Consider the following 13,053-nt stretch of genomic DNA (forward strand, 5'->3'; position numbering starts at 1 on the left):
AAGTTAATCTGATTGGACAACCTCTGACCTTATTGTGGAGTATGTAAAATGGCGGAAAAGGGATGACTAAACTGGGAAGTGCAAAGGATATTCGCCCATGTGATGGACATATATCTTCAATAATAGTGTTAACATTTTTGTGCAGAAATAATAACATACAAGCTGGTACTCGTGCTGCTAATAACAGTTGGAATACGACATTCGCCTGGATTCATATTTTAACAGGAGTGATTGTGTGTATGTGTATGTTGAACTGAAAGCAGACGCTAATTGAGTAGTGAGTGATTCCATCCCTACAGCTCTGTCGTCTGTCAATAACACATGTGCAGTGCAAATAAAGACAGTTTGAGCCGTTGATATACGGACTTGCAGCCATGGATAAGAAGAAAGGCGACAAGCGGAACAGCCTCGTAAGTAATATGTTTATCAATACATAACATCATAATTTCTGTTAATGATTATCACTGTAAATCAGCCCTGGTGCAATGTGCATCATTATGACACCGTCACAGTCGTTAGTCTGGATGTGACACAGTCATTGACGTTTGTCATTTTTGTTTGCCCACATGCAAGACAACATTCTTTCTGTACCGTGAAGGAGACCGCCCAAACCTCTTGTCTCTTTCAGTCATTGCGGAAGAGAGAGACACTAACGTGTGAGCGGCCTTTGTATCGTATTTTCAGTGTGTTACGCAGTGTGTGTATGCTGATAGTTACTTGAGCCTTTGGTAAACAATGTGCCAAATAAACTGCAGAAATGACACAGAACCAGTTGACAGCTTTGGATATTCTCCCCCCCGCCCCCCTTCTCTCTCTCTCACACACACACATGTGGAGTAACACACACACACACACACACACACACACACACACACATGCACACGCACACGTACACATACTGATGTAGGCACACACACACACACACACACACACACACACACACACACACACACACACACACACTTGAAATTTGTATGTAAGGTGAAGAATGAGAGAGGCTGTTGTTTTTTTTAAAATGTACACAGATATTGAAGTAATGTCTCATTTGCCAGTTTTCCTATGTACACACTTTGATTATGATTTTTCTTCATAATCTTGTCACTGTCAGTGAATCAAAACAGTCCATGTTGATTATTTCAGTTGCCTTCATTTCACAATCACAAGTGACTTTATTTTTCTTTCTTAAATTAATTCCAGTCTCTCTCTTTTTTGGGGGGGGGGGGGGGGGGGGCGGCAGGGGGGGGGGGGGGGGGACATCAAAATGTGATTTTAGCAGAGTAAGTAAAGCATAATTTAGCTTTGAATCCAGCCTGCTTTTCTATTCTATCATTCCTATTCTTTCTTACTAATTGTAATCTTTGTATATATATATATATATATATATATATAAAAATAGAGAGAGAGAATTTTTCAAATACATGAAGATGTATTTTGATTTGTTATAATAATAGCTGAAAACTAGAACCAAGCCTTCATTTAAAATATAATCAGATACATGCATTTAGAAAAGGTGATGCTATTATTAATCAGTATTATGTTATTGTCTGAATTGTAGATTTGATAAATATGATATATAGTATGTAGTTTCATGAAAGATTCTGTTCACTTGACCTCAATAAAAGTCCCTTCCAAGATCCATCCAGGATCCTACCCCTCCCACAAAAGCAACAACAGCGTAATTTTGTAACATTGGTAATTTAACCTGTGTCAGTTCAGAATGAAAAGTATTGACTATTGGCACTTGAAGCATGCAAGCACACACACACACACACACACACACACACACACACACACACACACACACACACACACACACACACACTGTCTCTCTCTCTCTCTCACATGCACTCTCTCTCTCTCTCTCTCTCTCTCTCTCTCTCTCTCTCTCACTAAGTCTGTCTGTCTGTCTGCCTGTCTCTCTCTCTCTCATTCACACACTCACACACATACACCCCTTCCCCCCCCCCCCCCCCCCCCCCCAAATATACTACATTATTATGATACACATAACATGTACACAAAGTTTGACAAAATGATGATAGTATACATTAATCAAATTTCACAAGGTCTATACTATACTATATTTTTTAATCAAATTTCACCATGTTAAGAAATGCTCATTTTAATTACAAGTTTGTCGTTTTCCTTTCTTTCAGTTTCATTCATTTCAAGATGAAGATGTGTCATGAGTTGATCAAGGTGTTTCATTCAAATTGTCACTTGATCAAGTTGATAATACCAAAAGAACAGAAAATGAAAGGTAATTTAAGTGAACACAGTAATCTTACTTAGTACAATGATTAGAAATTTCTTTAGTTTTAATGTCAAGAACTGGGAAATGAACAAAGACCAGATTTTTTGAGAGTATTCAATATATATTTAAGATTAGAAGATAATTAATACAAAATCTTTTTCAGCTTTCTCTGAGCTCTAGGTTGTTTTGCAAAGTGTTGGTGATGAATAAGCGGTTTGTTCTCCTCCTTTTCTGAATGTAGCTGGACAAGATGGGGGCTGGTTTCCGTCTTGGCAAGGAAAAGAAACACAAGAGTGCCTATGGTCCTCGGACACCCCACATGGATGACCATGGGTTTGGTGCAGGCTCCAATGGGGACCCTCCGTCTGAAGCTGTGGATGTGGATTCCATCGCTGAATATGAGGTCAACGAACGCTTTGAGCAGATGTTGGTGAGTACCTAGTTTATTACTTTTTTCTAACATGATGAAGTTCATGATGAGGTTGTTAAAAACTTTGTTTAGTTTTCATTCAGTCTTTGAATGGACGCCATCACATACAACCAATCATGTAGGGTGAAATATAATATTACAACTGAATGGAAGCCATCACAAACAACCAATCATGCAGGGTGAATTATAACATCACCAACTGTACTTGCAGAAATGCCAAGCATCTGGCAGGTGATGAAGCAGGTGTGAAAACATCCAGGACAGGTTGTACCTGTCGATCCATCAGGAGTGTCAGCAGGTTGGCCTGCAGGCCTTTGGTTTTATGTGACTTGCCTGACCATACCTGATCGGCCACTTCATCCTGTCCCCCTATGTACACTTGTCTAGCTGTCTACTTCACCTTCGCGCTTTCTCCTTCTGACTGGTCCCATTCATCATCTTGCATGATGATTTGGGAAAATGAGTTGATTGTCTTTGTTTTTCAGCTATTGTTTTTTTCACCAGCATATCCCAACTTTGGTTTGACGTCAGTGGCACATGTATGCATTCAAACGTTGGTTTTGATTTTAGCAGTCATGGGCTTTCTGTTCTCACTGCCCCACACTTTGGTTTGATCAAATTGATGTCTACCAAACTTTTTCAAACATTGACTTAAATGTGGCTAATATTCTTCTTAAACTTAAGTTTTCTTCATCATCAGAAGGGAAAGAAAAAGTGTGAAACTCAAAGAATCTTCAGCTTGGTGAATGTGTTCAAAATAAGGAAGAAGAAAAAAACAGGACATCAAATGATTTATGAGAGTTATTCTGGTAACCAATATTGTCTTGTATTCTATGAAAACTATTATTGCTTGATTACTTTTTTGTCACAGTAGGTTTCTCTGTTCAAATTGGGCTGTTCTCCTTGGAGAGAGTGTGTCACAGTGCAAATAGTGTATTAGCTTTCAGCAAGTGAGGCTGTGTAGAACGAGTTATACCAGCCTTTGTCAGGCAATTAACCAGGGTGGTTTTGTTTTGTTACACTAAAATGGCACTATAAGGATTGGATTAGCTATACAAATGGCTCATAGCATTTTGTTTCTTTTAACTTAAGCAACATATGTAGATTTGCATTATTTTGTTTCAGTTGTTGTCTTCATTTTGTGTGTGTGGAGTGTTGGGGGTGGGAGAAGGTTGCCACTGCATAAATGTGTACACAATATATAAAAACTATGACACAGTATCTGAATACGTGTGTCCATCTATGTTGTTGGTGGTGTTATTTTTTTGATAGTTTATGTGCCTTAAGGCATAGCTAGCCTGCATAAGTCGAGAAACGCCTTCACAAATCTTTGTTCAAGATGCCATACCATCATGAACAACAGTGATGCTGATGTATAATGCAATAGAATAACAACTTCTAATATTGATAAATGAAAACCTGTTGATTTATTCTGGTAAAATTTCAAAATACAATTTGAATAATATAATTTACTCTCTCTTTCTTGTTGTTTTGTTTCAAAACAAATTTATTATAAGATACTTGTTTAACTGAGCACTTGTTTTCAAAAAAAAGTTCATTGAAGAACTTTGTCTACAATGTTGAACGTTGCGATGATTATCAGAAGTAAGTACACTAGTAGTCTGGTAATCATAAGACTACTAGTACTAGTATGATTTATTAGTCATATGAGTCAGAGTCTGCTGGTACTTGTGCTTCAACAACTTTTTTTTTTCTTTTAAGGGGTAGCTTAGAAATTTTGTACACAGTCAATGAATGTATCATCCCAACCACAATACATTAGACTGAGTTCTAATAGTTGTGTAACACTGCCCACACATAACATGATATTATAATCAATTATTGTTATGACATTTTTTAAAAGAACTTTTTCACAAAGATGGAGGAGGAGGGTGAAGAGAGAATAGTGGTGGTCATGCAGTTCATTTTTGTTTGAAATGGAAGATTTGCTCCAAACTGACCAATGATGAGTGGGTTTGTAAGGTGGTGACAGGGGAGGTAAAAGTTGCACTGAAAGGGTTTGTACAGGTTGGAAAAGTTTTTTTTGAGAATTTGTTTAAAATGCCACGAATGCTTTAAAAAAAAAAAAAAAAAAAAAAAAAAAATATATATATATATATATATAACCAACCAGGTTTGTAATCGTTTTAGTTTGATTTTGGCTTTGTAGCATTGAAACCCAAAAAGCAATCATTGTTTCAGTCAGTAAAAAGCACAGCTGCAAAACCTTCCACCCAAAGTTGAATTTAGAAGTAAGATGATAATGAAGATATGATCCTGAAAGGATTTTTACAACCCAGATTACTCTCCTCATTCATGTAGCAGAGAACTTTTTGTTGTTGTTGTGATTTTGTTTAGTACTGCACAGTGGTCTAGTAATTTAATTTGATTCGCTTTCAAACGTTTTACTTGCTTTATGATGTTTATCAGACACGATGAGAAAATTAACAGTGTAAATGTCACACTTAAAGTCTTAACTCCCGAGAGCAAGGTTTCGGTTGCGCATGCGCACTAGAGCCTATCCATAAAAGGGAAAGGGGCGGAGTTTATCTATAAAAAGCGCGAGCACGTGTCCGGTAGGTTAGTAGATCATCATATTTCTCTCCGTTTGCATGTTTTACAAACAATGTGGTCGTTTACGGTTGCCAACGTCGAGGGGCTGTCTGCATGCTTTCCAATTCTCACTGGACAGTACCACGTGCTGGTGCTATTTTTATCTGACAGACACGTCTAGCGCAAACACAAACGGCTCTAGCTCCGCCCCTTTTCTCTGCATTCAAATTCTGTATTATGTGTAGCTGACACATTTTGTACTTTCCAAAGTCAATTCAGGTCTAGATTGGAAGCTGCTAGGCAAATCTCGCTCTCTGCCATAAATGAAGCCAAACCGTAGCTTTATTAGGCTTTTATTTTGAATAAACCTTCACCGACGTCACAGTGTCAGACTCTGGTGAGAAACTGGCTTGATTCAAATCGCCCGCCATTTATAGTCCGGTTCAGGCTTTAATGGCGTGTAGGAAGGAACACTTTGGGTTTGTGAACATACGCAGTTAGCATGTGTTACTAAAAACGTGGACAAATAATTTACATCTCATGTTTGGGGAAAACAGGCACATGCTCTCTCTCTCTCTCTCTCTCTCTCTGTCTCTGCTCTCTCCTTCTCTCTGTGCTCTTTCTCTCTCTCTGTCTCTCCCTCCCTCCCTGAGTCCCACCCCACCCCCTGGCCCCCTGTCTCTCTTCCCTTTCTCTAACCCCCCACCTCCTCCTTGGCTCCCACCTCAATTATTCACTCTCATACAAATTGTATAGCACAGTACACACACACACACACACACACACACACAGTGACACACACATGTCCTATCCTTAACAGTTAACTCGTAATATATTACTACTAACTAGTAGAAGCATCTTTAACTCGCATGTCATATGATGGGTTCTAATGGCATGTACTTGTCACATCAGTCATAGTCATATGATATGCATGTTTATGACTGTCAGCATTACATTGTGCTAATTTTGTATTCTGTGGGGCACATTAGTGTCTGGGGTGGGCTGTTCATTCCAACTCTTGAAATCAGAATCTTCCACTCTCAGGACAGGTTTTGCCTACTTAAAATTGGCACATTAAACATTAATAGAAGGTGATTGACACACAGGCATTTATTTATTGTTATTTTTTTATATAGAAATATCATGTACAGATAGGCACAAGGAGCAAGTAAGTAAATCCCGGAACATTTTCACATCCTATGAATGCTTCCTCCTAATCTTATGAATGTGTACATGTGTCATATATAGTTTCCTTGTTACTCAACTGTATAACTTGTCTTTTGTTACTTTTAGGTCAGCTGACCAACAGGGCAATACCATTGTGAAAACCTATGAATATCAATCCTGTAGAAGTCTAGAACCTTCCCTTAGGGGGGGAAAAAGGGGGGAAAAGGGAGGGTGGGGGTGGGTGGGGGGGGGAATGATAAGAAAAGAAAAGTATGCTCTGCCATATTTATGCACTTAAACTTGGGACATGCCTCTAACTAATCTGTCAATTTTTCATCAGAGGGGTAAAAACAACTAAAAAACAGAACATGAACATAATTTAAATAGCTAATAAATAAAAAATTTAGAGTTTTTTGTAATAATAGGCATGCATACAAAACCAGAATTTGCCTACACGCCCCTCACAAATCTTAAACACAAAAAGGAACACAACAGTCAAAGTAAGAGTGCACAGTTGATAATAAAGTCCAGAAAAAAGACGAAAAGATATCATCAAAAATAGAGATGAACTGGCCAACAAGGCAGAAAATAAAGGAAGAGATGATAGAAAAAGAACAAGTCAGGAACAAAGAGAGTATCAATAGAAAAGAGGAAATTTGTACTGGCACAGAACATCCAGAGGGTGGGGGTATTATTTTTAGATAGTAAGTATACATTACTGAAGTGAAAGGTTCTCTGGCATCCCATGGGGGCTATACATCACTGCCTTCATCAGTACGTGTGTGTGTGTGTGTGTGTGTGTGTGTGTGTGTGTGAGAACTGTACTTTTTGAAGGAAAATGTTTCTACAGACATTTGTCTTTGTGACATATTTATTTTAATTAGTTTCTCATTGTTTATAAAGATGAATGATACTTAGATACTAGATAGTAACCTTGATGGTATAAATGCATCATATTGCATTATAATTGTTTCTTTAGACACATGGCGTGCAGAGTCACCTGAGGTTGACCCTGCAGCCAGAAAAACCCAGCAGTGATCATTTTCACATCAACAACAGCGTGGGAAAAAAAACACCCTGTGCTCATGTGCAAGGCTGACATCATCACAGTTATTCTGCATCACCCCTTGATCTCTATTGCCTTTACTGTGTGGCTTCGATCAGTGCGTGATCAGTGTGCAGTTTGGCTCGCCAGTGTAGAAACCCTCTTCATTGACCTAAAAATTTATTGATTGCATCCTACATGTTTTGGTGTATACCTGGTGGTCTCTTTCCCCTGTCGTGTGGAGATGGATTAGGATGAATACAAGTATTGGATGCAGTGTGGAGTGCCGAGTAGCTGTCATGATAATTGCTTTACTGTCGTGTCACTGCTGGTGTGGCTCTAGCTCTCTCTTCCGTTAGCGTTTGCTTTTGTGTGTGTGTGTGTGTGTGTAGTGTGTATGTGTGTGTGTACACACTCATTTCAGTGCATGTGTATCATGGATGCATATTTCTTGGGGGTTGGAGTGGAGGAGGGCAGAATGAATTTAAATCATGTGTTTGTCACTTTGTGTGTGACAGCTTACATTTACACCCCAGTATCACTTAAGTAAATCTTGGACACGTTCATCACCAGGGGGTGATTGCAGATAAGGGTGTAGCTTTCTGCAGTGTGCATGCAGAGGGGAGTGTTAAGGTGTATGTTGTGTGTGGCTGTCTTTTTCATCTGTCTTGTGGGGATGGATTTATTAGGATACAACTTTACAAGTACTGGATGCAGCAGGAAGTGCTGAGTTGCTGTCATGATGACTGCTCAACTGTTCTGTCACTGCTCACGTGGTCCTCCCTCCTTGTTAGCTCTGTGTGTGTGTGTGTGTGAGGGGGAAGGCCTGAATAGTGTGGTTGTGCGACAGCTTACAAAATTTACACTCCAGTATCAAGGAAGTTAATTTTAGACATGTTCGTTACCAGGGGTGTTTAGGGTGGACCTGTCTGCTGCTTTTGTGCAGTGTGTATGCAGATGGGTGTCTAATGTGTATGTGTGTGTATGTGTGTGTGTCAGTCACTGAGTGAGCTCATGCATTTGCAAGTTTGTGCACAATGTGTTTGTAGTCTTGTATACAATGAGCAATCCTATTTAAACAGTGAGCTCAGTTGATGATATAGGACCGTGGATGTGATTTTTAAAGATTTTATTGCGAACCTTATAGATCACAATATGAAACACCTTTCTCAGCTTCACAAGTCAATGTTTACATTTGTTTCCATTACCCATTAACTTCACACACAACGCACACACCCACACAACAAACACACAAACACACAGTGACACATACACTACCACTTGCACATGTATGTGAACACATGTGTATGCTCATAGTGGTGTTGCAAAAACACCAATTTTTTATTTTTATCTTTTTACAAATACAATTAATGCTCAGTTTTTCAACATTGAAATTGAAATTGAACCTCTCACAGATTTATGTAAAGAGAGAGAGAGAGAAACAGAGAAAAGTTCGTTGCATTGAAGTATGGTGGCACACATTCCTTAGGGATTTCACACAGAGCAGCCTGTCATGACTGGAGTTATACAGTACAATACAGGGTTTCAGTTTGCACTGAATTCAAAAGATATATGCTTCAGCCTGCATGGCTCAATGCCAAGTCAATGAAAAATGTGTAATGTCAGTGATCCAGCCTCCTGCAGCTTCTTCTGTGTTGTGAGCCAATAAATAGATAAAAAAGAAAAACACAAATAAATAATGTAATACTAATAGCAACAACAACAACAATTTATTACAATAATAATAGTAATAATGATAATTATGAAAATAATACTCTTAGTAATGATAATGATGGTGATGATGATGATGGTTATAAAGAAATAAACAAATGAATAAATAGATAAATTGATAATAATGATAATGATGACGACAATAATAATGATGATGACAGTAATTATGTGCATTTATACACCATATGACTGTAAGCGAATTGAGCAATGCATATGATGGTATGAATAAGACACAGGAATATAATGTGAAATGTTCAGATACCAGCTTGCTTTATAAAAAAAAAAAATGCTTGTTTAAAAACCTTGTAACATCACTCACACAACTCATGCACCTATCCCACTGCACACATACCCCCCTTACCCTTCCACACACACACGCTTCCATGCAAACACACACAAATGCAAAGCCTAGTGAATTGATCCTTCTAACAGAATCACAGCCAAGGCTGGCGAAATTTATTCATGAATGTTTCTCTTCTTAATATGCTCATGTTTATGTTTCATTGTGTCTTATAAACTTTAAGGTTTTATGACAATAAAAAGTATTCTATTCTAATCTATTCTATTCTGTTCTATTCACATTCACACAGAGATGGTCTGGAAGAGAAGGATCTATTATATTATAACATTTTAACATTTTTAAGACTGTATTTTAATTATTTATAGATTTGATATTTAAAAGAACAGTGTCAGATTTTGACTGTGTGAAGAGTCAGTCCCTTGGGTGCTGCACAGAACTGTTCACCAGGTGTTAATGACACAGGTGATAATTCAGGAACACAGAGAGTGGCATCCCACACGGGTTCTGGTCCATGACTGATCTGAGTTCCTCTCTTTAGGACAGTGATGGAGGGAGGTGAACAAACATTGATTCCACCTCATGCGTGTCAATGTCTTGGAATGCAGACAGTGTGAAGAGGAAGACATAATGTATGCCGAGTCATGGAGTGATCTTTGTGTCAACAAGCAGTTTGCCATGCGTTTATTTTCAGTGATTATGGTGACAAGTACTTCTTGTGTACGCATGTGTGTGTGTGTACATGTGTGAGTGTGTCACTGTGTATGTATTTGTGTGCACGTGTGTGTGTGTGTGTGTATGCATGCCTCTGTGTGTGTGTGTGTGTGTGTGTATGTGTGTGTGATTCTTTTAACCTTGTTTTTATTGTAAAGCAACTAGAGGACTTAGCGAACAGGCGCAATCTAAAAACACACCATTATTTATTATCATTTCTAAGTGTGCAAACACTTCAGTTTGTCTACAGTGACATCGTTGCAAACATTTGAACAGATCTCAGAAATGGTTAAATGTTTTGAATTCTTTTCTTTTGATAGATGTTCAGACTGAATTTATACTGACGTTTTCACTAGTTTGTTCTGTTTTTGTACATAAAAGCAAAATTATTTGATTACAAGTTCATTTCACTTATATGTTATATTATGCTTTGTTTATGATTAAAACATTTTAAAAATTAAAGTGTAACAACATAAAATTAGAACTTCTGCTCTGTTGTACAGTGGCTTACAGTTACACATGTGGGTATAAATTTGCAATACTCTTTCTTCTGTAAGCAAGGGGCTGCCCATCATTTTACCAAGATCAAGAGCAAATTATTCAACTTTAGTGAGAATTCTTTACGCCACACCTCATCCCTTGAGGCTCAGTCAAGGTGAGGTAGTTTGGTTTGCACTGAGAAGACTGGTATGGGGACAAGATCGAGCAATCTTGGGTCACGTAGGCTTACACTTACAGAGAGGGCAGGGCGGTCACAGTTAAACGCCTCCACTAATCTGCTGTCTCCTGCTGTGCAGTGAGGCAACTGTGAGGCAGAGGGAAAAAAATAAAAATAAAGGAGAAGTGAGGGGAGTTTAGTTAGTGTCAGTGTGACAGTATGGTTCACTGGTTCTTGTTGTTAGGAAGGTTTGCTGCAGTCACGGTCATTTTGTGTGTGGTGTGTGTGTGTGTGTGTGTGTGTTTGCAGGTGTTTGTATGTAAATGTACAAGTGTGTGCACATGTATATATATATATATATATATGTATGTGCAGCCTGTCTGCACATATGCAACCAGACATGGCCGCACTGATATGTTTATCCACATACACGAGCAGACATGTTCAATAATAATATATTTATTTATCCTTAGAATAAATAGGGATACATCCCTTTCTCCACTTGATGTTTATTGTTTTGTTTTATTTTGGCTGCACCCTGTTGCATAAGAGCAGAACAATGATTGTCGGAACACACAAAAGAGGCCCTTGCAATTGCTAAGGACTGCTTATTTGTGTGTGTGTGTGTGTGTGTGTGTGTGTGTGTGTGTGTACAGTGATACATACACACTGTTCTACCACACACACACAGTGCCGACAAGACAGAGCCTTACATTCACACCAGCTCTTTACCTCTTGGCTTTATCAGGCAGCAGTTTTTTTTTTTTCTTTTTCTTTTCTTTTTTCCATCTTTCCTTCCTTCCTTTCTTTCTTTCTTTGCCGGGTGGGGGTGTGTCTGGCTGCGCCGTCTCCTTGCATCCTGAATGGAGGCCACTTGATCCCATGGTTTTCTTGATGTCTGCCAGAGAGGGTGGTGGTGAAGGTGGAGATAGATGGGGAATTTTCCCTGACTGGAGATAAACCAGCAGATCCCAGCAGAGGCTTGGGGTTGTTGTGTAAAGTTGCAAAGACTTGTGTCAGTGTGAGTGTGTGGACTGGAAGAATGGCACAAAGGAAGGCGAGAGAGTGTGGGGTGGGGTGGGGTGGGGTGTGGGGTAGTGCGTGGGAGGGTGGAGGTAAATGTCAAGGGAGAGAGGAGTGGGTGGATGGATGAGAAGGCCTGAAAATAGTAACCCGCAGTTCAGTGGACAAATTTCTTTCTTTTTTTTCTTTTTTCTTTTTTTTTAACAATAAATTTTCATAAATACATTTCTGTTCTGAACTCTCTCTGCCTCTGTCTCTCTCTCTGTCTCTTGTCTGTCTCACTCTCTCTCTCTCTCTCTCTCTCTCTCTCTCTCTCTCTCTGTGTGTGTTTCCCCTTTGAGGGCTGGATGAAAAAAAGGCATTGTCTTGCTGACTCTATTACCCTCAGAAAATAAACTTTATTCAATTCAGTCTCTCTGTCTCTGTCCCTGTCTCTGTCTGTCTGTCTGTCTGTCTCTCTTTTTGTCTCCCTCCCTCCCTCCCTCCCTCTTTCTCACTCTCTGTTTCATCTATAATTGAAGATTATCTGCATCTTTTTTTTTACCAAACAGCCCCCCACCCCCACCCCACATCCCACCCCACCGCTCCCCTGACCCTTTGACAGATGAGAGCTGCTTTGCTGACTGTACAGCTCAGTACAGGTTGGCTTATGTCTCAGTGCTATCCCAGAGCAACACGCTAAGCCAGAGGCGGGAGTCAGTGAGTCACTGTATGTACAGTGAGGACCGGAGCTTGTGTTTTGGGAGGGCTCGGGAGGGGGGATTGTGCAGCCCATTTGTTATGTTGAGAAGAGAGAGGGAGCGAGAGAGAGAGAGAGAGACGCACACACACACACACACACACACACACACACACACACACACACACACACACACACACACACACACATGCTCGCACCCACACACTCATACATACACGCACACATACACACATGCAGTGATGCGCATGCAGACACACACATATGCACTCATGAGTGCGCACACATACACACAGACACACACACACACAGACACACATACACAGACACACACACAGATACAAAGGCGCGCGTACACACACACACACACACACACACACACACACACAGAGAAACACACACACAGATACATACACACACACACATACATACACACACACACACACACACACACACACACGTCTTATGGAATATCCTGCATAT

General features: G+C 39.5%; 1 protein-coding gene across 1 annotated transcript in view; it reads left to right on the forward strand.

Annotated features, from left to right (window-relative positions):
- Positions 1–91: 91 nt before the first annotated feature.
- Positions 92–13,053, forward strand: part of LOC143284273 (protein diaphanous homolog 2-like) — a 90,964-nt gene continuing 78,002 nt past the window's right edge. The window contains exons 1-2 of the mRNA XM_076590964.1: positions 92–410; positions 2,496–2,684. Coding sequence (XP_076447079.1) covers positions 375–410; positions 2,496–2,684 — 225 coding nt within the window. The 5' untranslated portion in view covers positions 92–374. The remainder of the gene's footprint in view (positions 411–2,495; positions 2,685–13,053) is intronic.

Source organism: Babylonia areolata, chromosome 7, assembly GCF_041734735.1.
Source record: "Babylonia areolata isolate BAREFJ2019XMU chromosome 7, ASM4173473v1, whole genome shotgun sequence".
Taxonomy (NCBI): Eukaryota; Metazoa; Mollusca; class Gastropoda; order Neogastropoda; family Buccinidae; genus Babylonia; species Babylonia areolata.